General features: G+C 41.4%; 2 protein-coding genes across 9 annotated transcripts in view; both read right to left on the bottom strand.

Annotated features, from left to right (window-relative positions):
- LOC145411128 (heterogeneous nuclear ribonucleoprotein L-like) overlaps positions 1-11,247 on the bottom strand; it is a 535,656-nt gene extending 524,409 nt beyond the window's left edge. For 6 of the 7 annotated variants that reach the window (XM_080281172.1, XM_080281173.1, XM_080281175.1 and 3 more), the window contains exon 1: positions 11,135-11,244. In XM_080281172.1, coding sequence (XP_080137298.1) covers positions 11,135-11,203 — 69 coding nt within the window. In that variant the 5' untranslated portion in view covers positions 11,204-11,244. Of the gene's footprint in view, positions 1-11,134 lie in introns of all 7 variants that reach the window. The other variant, XM_080281178.1, reaches the window with a different exon arrangement.
- Positions 11,248-18,581: 7,334 nt separating this feature from the next.
- Positions 18,582-21,827, bottom strand: Prp18 (pre-mRNA processing factor 18). Of its 2 annotated transcripts, none has more exons than XM_080281145.1 (2): positions 21,716-21,827; positions 18,582-21,090 (listed from the first exon to the last, which is right to left on the bottom strand). In XM_080281145.1, exon 2 carries the CDS (start codon positions 21,082-21,084, stop codon positions 20,038-20,040), a length of 1,047 nt encoding a protein of 348 aa, XP_080137271.1. In that variant the 5' UTR covers positions 21,085-21,090; positions 21,716-21,827; the 3' UTR covers positions 18,582-20,037. The 2 variants fall into 2 exon arrangements, with proteins under 2 accessions (XP_080137271.1, XP_080137272.1); XM_080281146.1 differs by having other exon boundaries at positions 21,725-21,827.

Genomic DNA, 21,827 nt, shown 5'->3' with positions numbered 1-21,827 from the left:
TTCCCTCACCTCCAAGGCAGACCAATTAACCAAGTGCAGCACAGTGGGCCGCCAACTCCATATCTACAGTATACAAACAAGCATCGCCATTTGAACTATTAAACCTTTTATGTTTTCCAATTTACTGTGTGTGTGAAACGCGGCCGTGGGTTAAATCCAAAGGTAACGAGGGATGATCGATGCTGTAAAAATTTAATAGGTTGTTAGTTTTATGCAATACCTTTCAGCCGAATGTGCGCCTGAAACAGCGCCCGTAAACACTGACGCAAATGTACATGGATGTTATAGCTTTGTGCAATATCTTTCAAATGAATACCCCTAAATGTAAAATAAAACTATCCATACCCTCTCTAAACTAGGCTATACCAGTACACGGAATAACATACCGTATGCGTGTTACTATTACCGCTATGCCTTTTCTTTCAGCACAAAACTTGCAGGATATATCTACGGAAATACCAGTGAGCATAATTTCAGAATCTTTTTATGAGCCTCACATAAATCGTGGAATGTGTACAGTATACAGTATGGTACAAGTGCTGCGAAAAGACGCAAAAGACGGTATATTAATAAAACAACTAGCCTAACCTACTCAACTTCTACCCGACTATGTAATCCTTTATACTAATTAACTACTTGCTAATGACACAGCCGCTCTTATTACCGTAATGCTAAGGATCACCACTCAGCCCGTCCAGATTTTTAACAACTTCCTACGGAAATACCTATTTTGCATAATACTTACGCTCCGCTAATTTGGACACCATAAAATCATACAAATCAGCCACGCATCCCCCTAATTACGTCTAAATTAATCGCGTAACATGGCCCATGGGAACCGTCATTATTAGCTGGGAACGGGGATCAAACCAGGGTAACGGAATGATCAGCTAATGCGCTTATAACTGATGGTAAAAATAAAGGAAATAATATTAGACCTAACCTCGACATATAATCTGTCACGGAGAAGGCTTAAGTAAATTGCGAACGTCAGCGGACCCGGTTTTTTGGCCTCACTGTAACGATATATCATTTCTAACCGTCGTACTGTCACCATTTTAAAATCAAAATAATATGCAAATGGTCAAGAGGCAACGAGTCTGAGCTATATAAATCGCGGCCGGAAACATGCCTGATTTACCCTATTGACAACGCCAACGCAAGTAAATGTTAAGATATAAATAGCGGAGGTACAAAGCTTCTGGCGCAATCTCAACGACCGATAACGCACAGATATTATGCAACTCTGAGTCGTAATCTTAGGCTTTGTATCTTTTCCTTATTATCCGACACATTACACCTTATTGTTCTCTTCTACAATTCTGTAATTATGCTGATAGTAAAACGATATCGATAAGAAACAATGTCAATGTGTTACACACCAATGCAAGCTAAATCGCAATTAAAAAGGTGCACGAAGCCTCCTTTGTCATTAGAACATGGGACTGATACGCAACTTTGTACCGGGGACGAACATCCCTAATTCCAAACTGATAATCCAGCTACTATGACTACCGATACGATGAATACGTTAATCTGGCACTTTTTTTTTCCCCACTATATAAATTAAACGTAAAAACTTTCACACAGCCAAATCGCCGATCAATAATTCAAACTAGCATTAGACAGTTTATATGTAAGGTGCCGGTACACTTTTCAACTCTCTACAATTACAACCGATATGACTATTCGTACAACTGGTCAGTTAAAATCCAAATGGGCGAGAATGCATCATCATCTCACTGCAATCACCTCTTAACAGCCGTGTAGCTGATAAATGACATCATTCCTTGTTATTTTATTAACTTCTATTTGCCCATGAGCCGACAAATCAGAGTATTAGCCTTGCATCAGTTCAAAGACAACATGCATTACCAGTATAATATGGTAATCAATCTACAGCGACAACACCCATCATGAAACAGTTATAAGACCAAAATGCATTTCAGTATTCATATGAAGGCTTTTAATCCCTTCAGCACGAGTCAATACTCATCACTGTTCAAAGTAATAGCTACCAACTGCAGTTCATATTTCAAACCATTAGTTTTCTATATATTCACACTGAGAACATTTTCTTTTATTCCTGCTATCGGTTTTATTCAACTTAGGAAAACATTCGAGCAATGTTTTAAAAAGGGATTAATGTTCGATGTCTCCTGAGCCGCATAAAATCGTCTGGCGACAGCAAGGATATATAGTCAAAATAACGCTAACGTCTTAAGGTCAAAGAGTAGGGCAAAGGACATTTCAAAATCCATATCGCAATTAAATCTGAACACCATATAATAATCTAGCGGTCATCAGCAAATTTAACTCCCCAATCACCGATAATGCACCAATTTTAGGTCCACCATTTTCGAATTTCCACAAAAACACAAATGACATTAATGGCGGTCAATTCCACTCAACCGATTAACTGTCAGACCAATTAAAATTCGAACTTCACGCTTTCCTGTCACCCAACTCCACTTGACTGAGACAAAAGTGCTGCCTGGACTTTCCCTTAGCTTGAAAATGAAATGGATAAATTAATAAAGGTTCGGAAATAGTCCCACGTACCACTAAAACAGTCTACAGGGGGTGATCAGCAAACATAATACCGCAAACACTTCCAAACGAGATGTTCAATAAACGTTTGAAAATGGAGACAAGTTATTGATGCTTCAGTAATACCATAATTTCCCCAATAATAATGCTAAAACTTATTTAACAGAAGGTATTGAACATGTAATCAAAACGAGACGAAGTATTTTTGACTCCGTAATACCGTAAGTTTCCTCATAATAATGCTAAAACTTGTTCCACAGAGTGTACTACGCAGGCAAATACATACAAAATCCAGAATAATAGTTGAAAATGTCACAAATTATATATACAACACTTGAAGAACACGGTAACATTCCACAATAACACTAAAACTTTTCCACAGCCTACAACGGCGACATAATAGCCAGCAAAAATAGCTACTCAGAATTCAAAAACTTACCCATGACAATCCTCATATTAATACCGTTATTAAAAGTATGGAAATGAGTTACCTGTACCTTTTTCGCCACCGGTAGTTCCTGAAAACATATATACATTTACACACAGGAAACACCGCACACACGATCAAAAAAAGTATTGGTACACATTTGGCCCGAAACAATTCGACGCCACAGACGATGGACTCTGGAAATATTTGATTACTGTCACCCATGTTGTCAAACATGCTTACATAAGTGTCACAGCTAAGTTTTATATGACACTTTATGGCTGATATTGTTACTGAAGGCATATTCAGATAATAGTTCATTTATTATCCAGGGACTACACAAGCTATACTGATCATTTCAGATATCATCGTACCGCTCCTGCGCGATACTTTTTAGATCGTGTGTACATAAGCTACAAATAGTCTAGGCCTAACCATAAATTCTGAAGTACAATTAATCTAGTTTATCCTAATTGAAATATAACCATAAATCCAAACAACCTATTCTTAAATTATAACGTACCCTAATTATCCTTATCTAACCTATTTGTCACCTATTCTCCTAAACTAATTTAACCAAACTTAATTTACCATAATCACACCTAATTTATCTTAACGAAACTAATTTATCCTTACCTAACCCGATTTACCCTAATTTCACCTAACCAAACCATATTTATCCAAATCTAATTTCACCAAACCAAACCTACTTATCCTCACCCAATTAAAACCAACCCTAACTGACCCTAATTAAACCAAAGCTAGTTTTACCTCATCAAACTCACTTTATTATAACCTAACCCAATCCAATTAATCCAAAACTAACCCAACTTATGCTAATCTAACGTAAATAAACCTACAACTGGACTAAAATCACCACCCGTGGCTTAATTCAACCTAACCCACCGCCATCAGCACTGACCTCAAAGGACGCGTTTCTGTTAACAGGTGCGTGACAAACGGTTGCTCACGAACTCGTTAATTTTCACTAATACGCACAACGACACGTCACTCAGAGCACGTGTAAGTCAAGTCAATCAGATCACCGTCTTTGTATATTGTCCGCGCACATCTAGCACCACAAAAACACTATATAAACTCGTAATTTTTTAGGAGCAACCGTGACAGGGTGTCAGTCACGCAAAATTCAAAAAATATTGCCGCCCACGATAGAAAACAGAAGAATATGAAGCAATAAGACTGGAGAATGCGATTAAGAACAAAAGACTATCAAAAGTGTAGGCCTAAGTCTAACAATAGAGTACTGAATCCGACGAGATGAAGCGGTTTCAGCATCTATAGTGACGTCATCGCGCGGGAACTTCGCTTGGCACGGTATGTCAAGCACTTGAATGTATTCTGACCATTTATTGGTTTCAAACTGACTTATCTGCCCAACAATTCCCCTCAGTTTCCCCGAGTCGCCCTCTTCCTTGTGCAGATCGTACTTGTCGACGGTTGGAGTAAGAAATTACTGCGAAACATGTACAAAATAAGGAGGGTGACCAGTAAAAATACGAAAAATAAAAGGATTAGCTCCATACCCAAAACGCACGCCTTTACATCTTCACAAGTACTTCAATTAGCCCAGATATATTTTTTTTCGGGGAGGGAAGACAACTGAAAAGCATCCATCCTTTTGTAATGTATTTTCAATTTCAGAAGAAACAATGCACAAATACCAATCAAATCAAATTACTCATTCGAGGAAAGCACACACCCACACGTTTTTCTCCCCACATAACCTAGCTCCTACAGAAATACCACGTTAGTTTCATAAAAGGGATTACATAAACACTCAATTCGTGAGCTAAAACCGTTAACATCGAGGCATATTTGAAAATTCAACATACTGTACCTTCCGTAAACATGCAACATACCCAGAAACATATAAAATACACACAAAAACGCTATGTAATAATCAGTAACAACTAAATCCTGAAGCTTAATACATTATAAGCTACGCAAGTCATTATAAGTAAACAAGAATTAACTGTGACCGAAAGGAAGTGCATCGCCCGAACCTACTTTAATTTTTCATTGCATAACTGACGCATTCTCGTAAGGTAAGGAGGCTTGCTATCGGATCTTCCTTTATATATTACCGCTGATATCCTCTCAAATGTACTGTCATTAATACGGTATAAAAAGCATAAGTATACATTAAATTAACAAACCCTACACAATATAATAAACGCAGACAGGGAAAGTTATGCGGTTAAAAGACAAATCTCTTAAGAAATCCTTGTTAATAAGCATCCTGTGCTAGCCGGAATGATCACCAATCTCCACACATGCCTAGTGAAGATAACAGTTTTTCTCCCAGGTCCTCCCTCCCTCCCCAACCTCCACTGGACAAAGCAACTCTCCACCCTTCACTACGAGGACGCGTTTTCTCTCTTACAACCACCAGACGATTTTATTCAATTCCGGATAAGACCTCGTAGTCAAAGGGTTAACTGAAGGCTGTATTTAACCCCGCCAGTTCAAATTATAGGCTTAAATAATAATAATGATCCTCTCTAGTGGAATAAAATGTCCCAAGCAGCAAAAATAAAGCAAAATACGTCCTAGGTCTGAAGCTGCTGTCATACGGTACACTCAGGTAGGTTATGGACGACTAGGAACCACGTACCGTACCGTAAGTGTACCGTCCATACTAAATACAACAGGCTGATTTTCTTTTTCCTTTATCTGGTAACACTAATATACGCAGATAAAGGAAGTGTTTGATACGCAAACGGTTACCGAAATACTTGTAAGGTGTGCAAATGACGCTGTTTATATGCTTGTAACATACGTAATTTACCGTATTATTTAGTACGTTTCTATGATAGGCAAATAATTACTTATATGCTCGTTAGATACGCAAATGATTAGGCTACGGTACTTATTTGCACGTTAGATACGTAAATGATTACTTATAAGCTTCTAACATAGGTCCTAGCCTACGCAAATTACCTAACGTACTAATTCACCTACTGTTCCTGTGCTTCTTCGTCATGTAATCTTCAGCAGCTACAAATTGTTACTGTACATAGTACAATTATACAACGCTATATAACTGCATTAATGACTACCGGTACAATAGTCAATAAATTTGTCTGCACCAAAATCTATGATTTAAGCACGAAAAGAAATGATTACCTTTAATATACTAAAAATACAATAATTATAAACAAGATTAATTGCTTTGACAGTGACTCACTCTGAACCAAGCCTATGATCCACGCAAAAACAAAAAGCAACTATTTTTGTTGGCCTGAAAACGAAAGGTGTCGCTGATGCAGGAATAACAATGACGCTAATCAAGACCTGCAGTACCAGGCATGTAATTACTGTTCTGCAAATGAAATACAAAAACAACAGCAATAATATTAACAGAACTGAAGATACAAGTAATACCGGATACATAAAGAAGTACTTTTAACCTTGAGAAAGTCTACTGCAAATACAAAACAACGGCAGTAATATCAGCAGCACTGACGATACAAGATTACAGGACATACCTGTAAATAATCGTATACCGGTATTTCAACCTTACTGAAAGTCGGCAGTAAAACAAAGAGGCGTGTAAATACTGTACCGTACTGCAAATGTAATACAAAAACAACAGCAGCAATATTAACTGCACTGAAGATACAAGTTACACCGGATACAAGAATTAACGCTAATGAAACAACAGTAAAACAAGTGTGTAATTACTGTACTGAACTACAAACGTGATACCGGTACATGGTGTAAACTAATCAATAACGCTAACGAGTCTTCTACGTACCGTACCTTCTGAAATCAAGCAAGAAAGGGTTTATGTCATTAGTATGGCGGTAGAAATAAACCTTTTCACACCAAGGACCTGTCAATCTTAATTTTCCTTTATTTACTTTCTTAATACTAATATACGAATGCATTTGGCCTACGAGCACCTATGTAAAGGGATTAATGAAGGCTAGTTATGTAACCCATTCAGAAGGTGAGAGAGAGAGATTCTTACCGGTACCTCAAGATAATCCAGCCTGCCAGACCTCCAAAGTTAATAAATCGTAAGACAGTAGCATGAACCAAATACAAACACCCTCGTACTGAAGGAAATCATGAACTCCTAAACACGTACCAGAAAAAAAAAAAAAATCACATGGCCTTCAGTAAAAGCCCAAAACCATTAGCGCTGATATCGAGCGGTCAAATCTGAAGTCTATGCTGGAAGATATTATAAAACAGCAAATTAGAATCATCACCTACCTTCAAGATGCCTCACAACACATGGCCGCGTCGGTAGTGAAGGGAGGGAGGGGGAGGGAGAATGGGGGAGGTAGAATGGGTAGTGTTATGGAGGGGGAATGGGAAAAAAAAAAAAATGCCTTGGAAGACTGTATATATTTCCCAGTGTCTTGGTCTTAACTGTTCCCATGAAAAGATTATACCCACGTTTGGATATATTATGGGGGCAGATATAGCAGTTTTTGTCTCACTTGGATCCACTTAGGTATGCCAAAACTGTTATATCTTTTAAAACATATCCCTGAGTCGGTATACTTCTTCCTGTACATATATATTACGTTGATATACCTATTTTTTGGTCACACAAGGCCAGGTAGACACAATGAGAGGAAGATGGATGGGAAGGAACAGGAATGGGTTTTGATGGGGAAGAAATATACATAGGCAATAATGCAGTCTGGGGGAGAGGCAGTGGTAAAATCAGTGTTCCTAGAGTATGATAAGTGTTCCTCTGAGTGCACTGATTGTCGTCTTCTTCCTGTAAATACCTGTAGTAGTTTTGGGGGGCATAGAAGCAGCATAATTTCCTTTCACAGTAACAAACAAAAACTCTTCAAATTATTCATGTATCAAGACCAAAATCTGAAAAGTTTGGAAAAATTATTAGGAAGCTTGACCATCTTACAATTTCTTTTCAATCTTAAGTGAAAAGGCATGGAAACTGTTACTGCCTTCTTATAATTTCCTCTCAATGCATAATCATGAAATTTTGGAAAATATTTTGGAAATTCTGCTGCTGTCTATACATCATGTCCTAGCCAGATGTCTCTATGGCATACAGGTGTATATGTATATTTATGGGATTAGCTTTAACGTATACCTGTAGCCTAACTAGTGTGCTGAGTTACATCTGGTTAGTCATGTGCCGTGGAGTAATATATTAAGACATGTAAAGCTGAGGACATAAAGCATAAAGAACTATGGTATCTAATCGGGTAAAACAAGTGTGGGTGTCCTTCTGTGCTCGTGGTATATATCTAAACTGTATACTTCATGTTAGGTCTGCAATGGGTACACGAGGATTGGGCATTTATTCAGGGGTACTAAAGTTGATTGTGGCTGACGAGTACCTAAGTATAATGACGTGTTATTAGTTACAGAAGGTTAATTACCTGTTAATGATGTGGAATCATTCAAATTTTTGTGTCGCGTTTCTTTGTTAGGCTTTCAGACACTAGCGAAACGGTTGGCTGTGACGCTCTAACCTTTATAATTACTGTAGGTAAACGGTTTCTTACTAGTAAAAAATTCAAATCATCTTTCAGGCTACAACGTCCTGCGCGTAAATAGTTGAGGTAATATATGTTATTTGATGTCTGGGTTCTAAGGATGCTAAGCGGATTCAAAATTCAGTCTCTCCTTCCGGTCATTATGTCTATTGTGCAGCTACCAGTGTGATATACGTAATGACTAAATCCTGCCTTCATCTTGGTTTCTGATGCTTTAAAAAGGACTATTACAGCGGGACTTAACCCCGGATGTGTAGCAACGTAGGAGTAAGTAGTTGTAGTACGGTAATGATAGTACCGGTAATAATAAAAATAAATTCTCCTGGGTAAACTTTGCTGCATCTTTTCCATGGCGATAATTTTGTGCATTTGCTACGTCTTCATATTCTCTTTATTTATATATGACAGAACATTCAGGTCTAATATGGTATAATGTGAATAAATCTCCAAAAAAGGGCATTACAAAGTCTCCCAAGCCGAGGAGCCTGCCCCAAGCCCTACAATGGTGGAACAATCCGGAGTTAACAACCTCAGCGGCGGTGTTCTGACCCTGGGATGGAGAGCAGGAGGGAGAAGGAAAGGAGGGAAGGGGGAGGGAGGGACGAGGGAAGGGCAAGGAGGAAGGAAGGGGGGGAGGGAGGAAAGGAGGAAGGGTGGTGGGTTGGTTGGTAATGATTCACACCTCGGTCATGCCGCTACAGTCGAGAAGAAAAGTTACCCTAACATCATGCACAATCATTTTCCTGTACTGGCTAATAATCCTTCGCTGAAAGGGGCCTGGTATGTTCCTCTATAAATGAGTCTCTTATACACGATGCGCCAGGGAGGGAAGTGACACAAGCACTAAAAGCAAAGTGTATACGCAGTGGAACATCAAGTGAAATTTTGTGTCTGTCCGTACCTCGATCCGGCCGAAAGACCACGAGGTGCATGTTCTAAATGACGCGAAAAACGTTCATCTAGTAACTGGAGTCTGCACTGAGGCTAATTACGCTAAATTGGCTTTTTTTGCTAACGTACAGTCATCAGTTTGTCTCTGGCGGGTGGCTGTGATGTAGCGAATATAAAAAATGGGACTATAAATCACTGTAGCGGGAAACGCGAGGATTTGAAATTGTGTTATTCTGGCGTTTTACAAGTGTTGCGCAATCACTGTCTCCGGTCCTTGGTCAACGTGGTGTAAGCATTGTCTCTGGTGCGCGGCGGTCATGTACGGAATATAAAAATCATTTCTTTACTATTATTTTTTGTGGGATATCAATGTTATGATTTCTGTAAAATGCCTGTGCTAGAAAAATAATTTTATCTGGTGAACGATGATGGTGTAACGATTAAAGATGCTGAATATATTCTGGTACTGAGTGGGAAATATTGTACATGGTGTTAAATTCTACTAAACCTAACATGGAAATGATAGTGAATTTATTTTTTTTTACTGGGCTCATAGTTTTTTTTAACTGTTAGAATAGTACGTGCTCTCTGTAATGGGGAATAAATGGAGAAATATGGAGTTAGCTAGTGGCATCATGTGGTTGGCTAGTGAGTGCTGTGAGTGGGGTAGCTGTGACCGCAGGAGCTGGCTATTTAATGGAGGGATGTGGGAGTTATTTCTGGATCCTCTTTACATATACACAAGTAGTTGTGGGTGGCTAGGTAGTGTTTTCATGGGGAAACCTTCTGACTACGCTTGCAGTTTGGTGGTACTGTACGCCCCGTGGTCTGAGTGGTGTGCACGTGGACTAACACGTCACACGTTCATGGTGAATTAAAATATTTTCTAATAGTTTTGTGGGTGGCTAGTGTCATGAAATTTGACTAATAAATTTGTGGGTGTGAGTGGCGAGCTAGTAGTCGTGGTGGGCGCGTGGGCTGTTCAAATGAAAGACGGCTATATTTTGGAATGTAAATGACTAGCGTTTGAGTAGCTATTCTTCATAATTTTAGGACTAGCAACTCTGTGTGGTGAGCTGGTAGCTGTGGTGGTGGAGCAGGCTGATCACTGGAAGAGAATTTTTACGGGAAGTCATTCTGATGAACTAGCATCTCGTGTGGCTCGTGTTTATGGAAAGAATAATTTTGGGACTAGCAACTCTGTGGGTATGAATAGCTGGCTAGTAGTTGTGGTAGTGGTAGGGGGGGACGCGGGCTGATCAATGGACAACGTGTATTTTGAGGGAATATTTTATTGCTCAGCATCCGTGTGGGAGGCTTGGCAAGTTTAGATGGTGGTGGTGGTTTGGCGCGGGCTTTTTGCGATATTCAACCCGACGCTGCCTCCTTCCACCACGCCGCTCACCCCAACACTTTGTTCCCACGTGGTGATGCTCCTGCTCCTTAGTAGGGGGGTGGGGGGTGGCAGAGAGAGGAGGGAGGGAGAGCAGGGGAGGGGGAGCAGCTCACACTCACTTCAGCACCATCATCATATTTCATCTTTCTCCTCCTCCTCGGCCCCTCACCAAGCACAGAGAACATGGAGATCAAGGGAGGTGGGCCAGCATCACGGGGCGGAGATAACTCCGCCAGAAACTATCATCACTAACATAGGTAGCCGCCGCCACACGCCCGGCCGGGGAAGATATCGACTTATTTAGCACTTCACTGGCGCACCCACACTAGCTTATCCACATTAAACAGCGCCACTGCTTACCTTTTGCCCCACAGATTCACCATCTGTGCGCATACGCTTGTTAAAGGGACCGTCACCGTTAAACGCCATTTTGGTACTGAGTCGCGCACTTTGCCAACGATCTCCTCTCACTGCAGACAGGCTACTGCGTCGCTTGGCGGCGCCGCGGCCCCCTCCTACACCTTCATTTTCACTCATCAAACACCAGCCTTTCACTCTTTTCTGATTACATCTATTGGCAAAAATTCAACATAAATTTAGAGTTATCAGAAAATATATAATACTTATGATGCTGCAATATCTGGTTGAAAAACTGAATTTAAAATATTTGCAAAGATGTATGGGTATCATTGAAAACGAATATAAACAAAGCCGATGTTAAGGGTGACTATACAAAGTTTTAATTTTTACTTCGTTTTGCTCTTCTTTATGTTTTAGGTCTTTCTGTTCAATGGGTATTATATACTGATAGGTAACAAGGATTGTCAGGTTGTTCTAACCGTTTAGATGTTCAGTTCTTCGAAAATCTTCTTGATTTAAGGTACCAGATTCACTTTCTTACTACTTCATTAATCCCATAAATAGAGCGTATATTTTCCGCGTCTCTAGGATACATGGATGAATATTTCTGTAAGAACTTTGCAGTTTATTATTTAAAGAAAACATATGAAACAGATTTAATTATGTAGCGATGCTTAGTAATACAGTACCCAGCATTACTTGTTCTTAATGCATGTTTGGTAACACCCCAGCATTACAAACGTTAAACTTTGCAACTTAAAATGATAATAATGACGCATACTCTACGATATCTGGGCAGGCCATTACTCCCTGAAACAGGATCGTTGCAAGGGTTTAAGAAATGTGGTAGCCAAAGGGTAGCCAAGCGTAATTATAGGATAGCCCAAGAGCTATTTAGGGAGGTTTAAGGGTAGACTGGGTAGCTACTGGGGTGGCCAAGCATATTTCAAGACGCCCCAGGTATATTTCAGGGGAAGCCAGTGCCCCTTTGACGTCCCATTGGCAACGCAACTATCCCTGTGTGGTGGTGGAGGGGGGGGAGGAGTTGTGTATGTGTGTCTGCATTGCAAGCAATCAACATTGAACCCACAATAATTCTTCCCATGCAGATCATTATGGCACTCCCAGTTTCCCACGCCGCTTTGTAAAAGTGTTAGTACGACGCACTGGCACTGATTCTAAACATATATATTAGTCTTCCACGTCAGCCTGTGCCTCTGAGTGCTTCCATTAGTGTCTGGTATCAAGCACGCCGCAGCAGATGCCATAATATATTCACAGAATTAGAGACATTTCTTGTTTGGAGCAGAACACAACTTTCAATGATAAGACACCGAGTAAATGGAGAGCAACACTTGGTGCGGGACACAAGGCTGCTTTTCTTTTTCCCTTTATTCTCTCACAGTCAACAAACCGAGATGTCCATTTATGCCATTAGCTAATCAGGATGGTGCTGGTGGTAACCGCCTTCTTGTGGTGCCCAACTGCCTCCCTATATAAAACGTCCTTCAGTTACATCCCTATCCACTAAAAGGAGGATGGTGGAATAATAATAATAATAATAATAATAATAACAGTAATGATGATGATGATGATGATGATGATGAATCCCACAATTCATCAGAGATACCAACAATAAAAAGCATCCAATTTCCAGTCGCAGCATCCAATCCCCTATCACAATCCCTTGTCACACACCATCCAATCTCCTATCACACAGCATCCAATCTCCTATCACAGCATCCAATCTCCTATCACAGCATCCAATCTCCTATCACAGCATCCAATCTCCTATCACAGCATCCAATCTCCTATCACATAGCATCCAATCTCCTATCACACAGCATCCAATCTCCTATCACAGTATGCAATCTCCTATCACAGCATCCAATCTCCTGTCACAGCATCCAATCTCCTATCACAGCATCCAATCTCTTATCACACAGCATCCAATCTCCTATCACAGCATCCAATCTCCTATCACACAGCATCCAATCTCCCATCACACAGCATCCAATCTCCCATCACACAGCATCCAATCTCCTATCACAGCATCCAATCTCCTATCACAGCATCCAGTCTCCTATCACACAGCATCCAATCTCCTATCACAGCATCCAGTCTCCGATCACAGCATCCAATCTCCTATCACAGCATCCAGTCTCCGATCACAGCATCCAATCCCCTATCACAATCCTTTATCACACAGCATCCAATCTCCTATCACAGCATCCAGTCTCCGATCACACAGTATCAATCATCATCATCATCATCATCATCATCATCTCACTACATAAAGGAATTACAACCTACAAAAGAGTACAGACAGACAGATAGATAAATAGATAGATACACAGATAGATAGCTGCACGGTTTTAATTACGTCCCTCAACTCCTTCCCTATCCTCCGAAAGGTGGACTGCGTGAAAAGGGGAAGTCCAGCCTGCAGTCCACCGAGTGCAAGTCCAGAAGAGTCTCGGGGCAACAACAACAACAACAACAACATCATCATCATCATCATCATCACCACCACCTTTCAAACACACTAGATTTTTTTTTTCTTTTTAGTCTTCCACTTTCCATCCATCCATCATCCAGTCTTTTACTGTCCCATCAGGAGGGTAGGGGTCCGGGGCTAGGCTACTCATTCCCTACATATAAGACGAGGGACACCAGCCTCACTCGCCCCTGAGAGGCATTATGTGGAACGAAGGACTTTACAAGCTTCCCGCCTTTCATTTTTTCTTCTTTACACGAAATTGAGAAACGGAACTCAAACATAAACCCTTCCTAGCCCAGTCCGTTTGGAGCATGGAGGGTTGGGGCGTCTGAACCCACCAGGCCACCAGGCGTAGCTCCACTTTAACCAGGAGAAAATATTCAGCGCCCCGGGTGTGTGGGTGAAGGAGGGGTTGGGGTGAGGGGGCGCAGGGGAGGCGGGGAGAAAAGTTTGCTCATTATTGGAGCACCGGGACGCGGGGTGAAGCGGCCATTGATCTTCCCACCTGAATTTTTAAAAAAGATTCCCCACCGAAATTTCTCCGCGGAAACAATGCAGGAAAAGAGAGAGGGGGGGGGGTTCAGGGGACCATTACGTGGTTGTTTAAGAGGGTGAAACGCACTGCAGTTCTCTCTCTCCCCCCTCCCTCTCTCTCTCTCTCTCTCTGAAAAGGAGGATATGTCATCCATTTTATGCACAGCTCAACTGATGAAATACTCCATCACCATCATCATCATCACCATCATCATCATCATCTTTCTGGGTATAGTGGTACTAGTAGTAGCAGTTGTAGCAGTAGTGGTGGTAGTTACAACCTCGGGCTCATCTGATTGTAAACCCAGTGGACTACAGGCTGATGTTTCGTCTCCAGTGCACCATCCCTTTTCTTGGGGGTAGGGAGGGAACTAAGGGACATTTGTATGACCAGGCAGCGAAGCCAGACGGTCTTATCGGTGCCACCACGTGAAGGCCGCCTCCCACCATTATGAACATCGGCTACACATCTAATCATGGCAGCCACTCCCACCAGCACAGAAGACCAGCTTGTGCCGCCTCCAGCAAGCAGGTTGGAAGCAATCAGATCACAGGCTGACAAATGGCCAAGAGATAAGTAAAGCATTCAGGTCTTAAACCTTTATTTCTTACCCTCAGCAGGATTTACAGTATGAGTTGTAAATTTCTTCTGCTTATCTTTGTTTCATCCAGGTATTAGAAATATATGTTAAAATATCCTTAGGTGTAAGAGTGACCATTGAGCATAAACACAGGAGTGAAGATGGCAAATGATGTTACTATGGAGGTGACAAAGGCCAAGATTTGCAGTGACAGACCAACTCTTCAGACTTCTCAAGTGGAACCGCTGAAAACTCAAGCAAGAAGAAGAGGAGGAGAAGGAGGAGGAGACGAGCGGAAGGAGGACAAGTAGGAGGAGGACGAGCAGGAAGAAGAAGAAGAAGAGGAGGAGGAGGAGGAGGACGAGCAGGAAGAGGACAAGAAGGAAGAAGAAGTAGAAGGGGAAGAGGCGGAGGAGGAAGAAACAGACTTTTGGAGGGAAAAGGCTAGAATAGAGGCAAGGCATGTGACAGGAACCCATGCAGCAGGAGGCGGTAACTTGAACAGCAACTCTTACTAAACAGGACCTGACCACACCTGCCCTTACCCGTTACATCCACCAGTCTGACCAGGGAGAGAGAGAGGGTGGGGGGGGTTGATTGATTAAGAGACTGAATGATTGTTTGATTGACTGAGACTGTTTTCTTGGCTGAGTTACTGATTAATTGATTGGTTGCTTGATTCATTGATTAAGAGAGAGAGAGAGACTGACAGATTGATTGACTGTGTGTGTGTGTGTGTGTGTGTGAGAGAGAGAGAGAGAGAGAGAGAGAGAGAGACCGTAGGTTACCTGTACATCAGGTCTTTCCCATCTCTCATCTTAGTCTCTCTTAAGGACGTTTGCATTAAGAAAGTAACATCTTAGATACCTGGCCCGAAGATGGCAAACCTAATAGGGCTATTCTTAAGACTTTTAATTACAAGGAGGGACAATTTAAGTACCAGAGGATGACAAACCTTAGCGCCCTTTCTCCAGGACTTTGATACTTGAAGGGAGAACATAAGTACGCCCGGAACTTGGCATATCTTAGGACCTGTTCATGAGTTACAGGAAAAGACAACTTAACTTTAGCACCAAACCCTGAAATTCTTCACACTTGTCATTTTATATTTTCGTATTTCCGTTACGTATTACAGGTGTCCTCCATGCATTTACAAAAAATATGTACAGTAGACATTCCACCATTATCTAAACTGCAGTCTTATCTTTAAATGTGAGCATAATTCTTCTTATCACTACGCGTTCCATATTTCAGTAACGCTTCGTCTGCGTCATCAGGGTAATAATTTAGTGTCTCCCCATTCTGGTAGTCAAGACTGTACACTTTAAGATATTATCAAATTGAAATATACGAGCATGGGCAATGTCAGGTGTTGCTGTAAAATATATAGTGATATATCCATCCATCTGGCTGTTGTTCAAGCACCCACACATGCAGGTAACCCGGGAATATCGCTCCACTGAAACTCACGTGGCAGTGTCTGATGTATTGTGGCGAAGGCTCAGCCTGCTGGTGTGGGCATGGATGTGGCAGTGGAAGTAGGATATTAATTAATGTTCCAGGATAGACACTGGTAATCCTGACAGAGCCGTCCCCACAACACACCTACCATGGCCCGTTGGAGCGAGGTGGAGCATTACACATGGACCATCCTGTATTTACTGCAGATGTTGCAGAGAGACGCCTTCATGGGGTGGCACTGATATGACTATGGAACCCCTATGCTGCTGCTTTTGCTGATGTAGCCCCAGGTTCATCTTAACGTGAACCTGGTGGAATACGGGCTGAGGCTGCCCTTCTCTGCAGTCCACTGTCCTCCTTCTGGGAGATAAGGAGGGAGCTGAGAGATGCCTGTATAACCAGGAAACTCCACCACCGTTACATTGGTGCCACTGCATGAAGGAATCGTCTCCACCACCACCTGTGTTAGTGATGGGGTTGTAAAGGATCTTGTTACTGTGGTCGTGTGTTCATCTGAAACGTGAACCCAGTGGACTGTAGGCTTAAGCTGCCCTCTTACAATACACTATTATCCGTTTTGGGGGATAGGAAGTAGTTGAGGAATGCTTGCAAAACCAGGCAGTGGATCCGCCTGGATACATTGATGCAACCACATGAGGACATCCTTCGCCAGTACCACCTCTGTCAATGACGGGGCTATAAGGAACTTCAACCCCTTCACTTTTCCCTAGAGTCTAATTCCTTCACTATAGTCAGCTCATTTTCATCTGAGGAGCGAGGTTACCCTCATTCCTCAAATACTGTTGTGGCTGCGTAAAATTCAATGAACCTTAGTTGTGAGTAATTAGTCTCCTTGGTTAGTAGTCAAATCTACTCTCCACTCTGACAACACCTGGTCATCAACCAGGGTAAAAGGAGTTAGGGATGTTTGTCAGTTTGTAGTAATAGTAGTTGCCACCCAAGGCTCAGCTGAACATGTATAGTAATCGATGGTTACTTAAGCCTGCAGGCTTAAGTTCCTCTTCTCCTACAGTCTACTACCTCATTTTGGAGGACGTGGAAGTAACTGGGAGATGTTTGTAGAAGCAGGTAATTGAGCCCCCTGGTTCTCTCAGCGCCACCACATTGAGGTGCCTCTCCAGCACCCAGGTAATAAGAAACACACTACCCCAACCTACACCTGCTGCCTATACTCTTCAGCTCCCCCTTCCATGAACAGATCTAACCTTTGCTTTACATTGTTTCTCTCACACATGGTTATGATGAGGTGGCACTGAGGTAACTGAAAGGCTGCACTGCCTAGTTATACAAACATCTCTTAGTTCCCTCCCTGTCCCTCAAAACGAAGATAGTAGACAGTAAGAACCAGGTAACTTGTGTCTGTTGTCCTCTGGGTTTAGGTCCAGATCAGCCTGCCATTGAAGCTTCCACTACCATTTCTCACACGTTCTCATATGGGAAACCTTTGGACCACTCCCGTGCAGCATTTTGTTTTGTTTTGTTTTACTGGATGTATAATAATGCTATCATATACTGTACCATACTACTATATTGTACACGATACTTTCATATATACTGTACTCTCTTATCAGTGCTTACAATGAGGTGATACCTTGTTTATAAAGGCTCTAACATGCTTGCATGCATCAGTCACACTGCTCAATCTTGGACAGCCTCCCCATTCAGTCCCCCTTCTCTGAGGTTGCACTCTATGACCTTGTCCCAGGTCCCTCTCCGTCTGCTTCTCACAACCCCCTTGATTTTCACACACAAATGGTTTTATAAAACAAGTTGGACATTGCTCCTTTTTATTTCAACAGCAATTTTGTACAATAGCATAATGTATAGTAACAAAATAGAATAGCATTCATTTGTGGTTTATCATCAGTTTGTTATATCCTGCTATAGCAGCCTTCAGCCTTCATGTTTTTTAGCAGGTCACACTTTCCACTGGTAGAGATGAAACAGACAAGGAGAGATAAATCTTACATCACTGAGGCTCACCTTACTGTATTTGTAATGTAATAGTTGGTTTACAAGCACAGGTATAAAATTTACGAAAGCTACCTTAGGGAACTTACTTGTCAGCTTGGTTTCACTGCACTTACCACTAACAGTTATCACCAACTGCATGCTGTGGACTGAGAGCTACATTGTCCACTCCCATCCAAGGGCTACTGGTTTATGCCTGGAAGGTGCTAAGATCTTCAAAGAGGGGAGTACATGGTGTAAAAACATCATCATCATCATCCCTCTGTTCCACTATTATCCCCTTCCCCTACAAGACACAGTATTCTAGCCTAAACGTACATCTGACATGGTAAGATGACATGTGTTCATTATCATTCATGACCAATGACATACACTGTCTAACAAGAAATTTATCGCCATATAACCCCTTCATTAATGATAATCCCCCCCCACCCAACTACTGGACAAATTCATTCACTTTGAGTGAAACCTCACACAGAGAAAAGGCTAGAGACAATCATTAATCCCTTCAGTACAACTCAAGTCATCTGTACATTTTTCTTGATACCAACAGACAACTATAAACATTTTAGAAGACATGTCATACTGAAGGTGTAAAAGGTACATGATATGGTATCTACCTATCTATTGTCAGACGCCTCAGTCCTATAAGGCGTGGCCATAAACATATCAGCTTCATGTCACCCTGTATTATAGCTGATATACATAACAGTTCTCCCTAATATTCTAAAAACATTTCAAATATTTAGCAGTTGAACAGGAAATACATACTGTAGTAAGAGTGATTTTAAAGGCAACGTTGTTGGACCATAAAAATGTACTGGTATTGTGGCTGCATCTTATCAACAAAAAGTACAGGTTTAGATATGAAGACCTATCACACTGATTTCCAATCGATTAATGTTCTGCTACAATATATTATGAGCCTATGAACTTCATGATAATCAGTCTCAATATATAATGTAAGATTTTATATGTTAAATTCAAATATTATTATTATTATTTTTTTATGTTAAATGGGGTAATTTTGCCGTGAACGATAATTTTTGCTAAATACAATACAATGGATCAAAACATCACATGACCTTGTTAAGTCGACATTCCTATAAAATCTAAGCCCAACAGAAGCCGAATCCAGGCAATAGTTTGGAAGCTATGGGCCTCCGAATTGGAATTATTGGCGTCGTGGCAAAATTACCCCGTTTTACTCTACTTGTTTTTGCTATTAACTCTATATATAGTTAAAGAAAGGTTGCTTGTTAAAATCTCAATGTTACCCAAAAAGTTGAGTAAAAGTTTCCCCCAGTTTACAGCATCAGGTATATGGAAAATGTTATGATATTTTGAACCCATCCTTGACACACCTGAGGACCACCTGTACCTCGGGTTTGCACAACAACACTTAGTCCAGTAATCTCATCTGTTTGGGGGATTCCTAGCACCTTTTTCTTGGCAATATATTCTGCATACTATGCCATACTCTTATATCTTGTATGTCCTTACAATGTCGACATAAATTATGTAAATTACAGTATATGCAATACGATATTAATGCAACACTTAGAGATGTAACAGATCAGGAGGAGGTGCTATGGAGTCCTCTTAATTGATGAAAATATGAGAATATGGAAAGTAAGAAGTGTTGGAGAGGGAGGTCTTCTCATTGTGGCAGTGATAAGACTGGACAGCCAGTTACATAAACATTCCTTAACTCCTTCCTTATCACATGAAAAATGGTGGACTACAGGGAAATTTCAGTCTGCAGTCCTCTGGGTTCACATCCAGGTAAGTCTGGGGCTACTACAATAATGAAAATACAAAAAGAATGCCAGTGATCACTGAGACAAGGCTTTGTATTCAACACACTTGGATGGATCTGCAGGGAAGTACTGCTGACACTTAGTCATGAGTCGCTTCAGTCCCTGGATATATTTTCGCTGCGTTTCATCATTAAGAACATGTGCTACGTGCTTACTGAAGATTTTTTCTCGCCCCGTACGGGCGTGGATACCAACCATGGTCACACCAATGGGCCAGGGTGCATTTCCTATGGCCATCTGCAGGTAGGCATCATTAGCTTTAACATAGTCGCGGTCGAGGCAATGCTGGACTATCTCAATCAGGCACTCCATAATGTCGTCGGGTAAAGAGCGCTTCTTGAGGCATTTGACGAGGGGTTTGAGGTAAGCCTGAGTTTGTGTGTATGTGGCGGAATCCATCTTGCCTCGCACACTCATCTTCTCTGCCTCGGGTCGGGCGTTGTGCTTGCTCCCCCACAACTGCAGCATCAGCTGCACAAATTTTAGTATTACTTTGCTCCTGAGCTCATTGGTGTTGGTGCTGGTGTTAAGGTCCCGAGCCATTTCTATCACACTCTCCATGGTGATAGTTTCCCCTGACAGGGCAACATTCCGTGATCCCTCCCCACCTTCGGTTTTAAGGATTTCGTTAAGGTACGCCTGATCCACACGCTCAAGTGCCTCCTGAAAATCATTCCTCTGACCCCTATTGACCTCTGGCTCTAAGATCTCCAGCCTCCGCAGACGTCGGAAGGCATCGCTGTCCGACTCTCCAAATAAGAGAATCGGTTCCTCTCTCTCACGCAGTCGCCTAACCACCTCCGCCCGGGGTAACTCAGGGGCGTCGTCTTCATCCGCCGCATTTGACTTCTTTGTGGGTGATGAGCAATTACTGCCACTGGAAGACCCGCCCTGACCCCCAGCACTGCCACCTCTGCCCACACCACAACGCTCCCAGTATGCCTCCTCTTGCTTGGCACTCAAGTCGCCACGTTTGAAGTATTTCTTCTCGCCTTGAAGCACATCGCTCTCCTCAAGGTTACGCTTCTTTGCTTCTATCTCCTTCTTCAGCAAACTGAGCATTTTGTGCTGCAAATAAAGAATCAAGATCAGAACACGAATACAATAAAATCCTGTACATCCTGTATAGCACAATGACTTGTGCTTGACTTATAAGCAGACCCTCATTTTATGATAACAGGTATGGGATTAATCACTTATATGATGACTCAAAAGTCGTCACATAAGTGATTAAAGAACTGGGTAACATGGGGAGTGAAAAACTAATACATGCTGAAAGAAAAACTGATGAAAACTGCAAAATAAGGTGGTTGTGTCTCCTCAAGCATTACCCTTAAACCTATCCAAACCTAACCTACATTTCACTGATAAAATGTACAAAAATTTCCATTATCTATAGTAATCTATGAAGTATAAGAAATAACCTGTGATAGACTAGTTTCAACAGGAAATACGGAAAGGTCGCACCCGTGTGGCAAAGAATTAAAACTATCACTAATGCCAAAATTTACCTCACTTCTGCTCAAGATGGCTCATAGGCTCATAGTATTCATTCTCACTTATTTCACAATCAGCCTTAATAATTAGTCATAGAAGCCAAGTTACATGATCAATATAGGACAAAATAACACAAATATTGAAGTTTTGGAGTACACCGAGTTAGACATCAGTAAATAAATGCAATAAACCTTACCTGGATTACCTTTACTATCCTGTGCAATCTGTTATGAGTAATAATCACCAAATAATTGAACAAGTTTCATTGAAAGCTTGAAATTATTGAACCTCCACTGACATCAAAATAA

This window comes from Coenobita brevimanus, chromosome 88, assembly GCF_032717465.1.
Source record: "Coenobita brevimanus isolate Jiangsu-jjx chromosome 88, ASM3271746v2, whole genome shotgun sequence".
Taxonomy (NCBI): Eukaryota; Metazoa; Arthropoda; class Malacostraca; order Decapoda; family Coenobitidae; genus Coenobita; species Coenobita brevimanus.
The sequence above is the reverse complement of the archived record's forward strand: the minus strand, read 5'-3'. Positions and strand labels throughout refer to the sequence as shown.

What these genes read in the sequence shown, in the direction of transcription:
- Prp18 (XM_080281145.1), bottom strand. Translation starts at nt 21,084, where the DNA reads ATGCTCAGTTTGCTGAAGAAGGAGATAGAAGCAAAGAAGCGTAACCTT.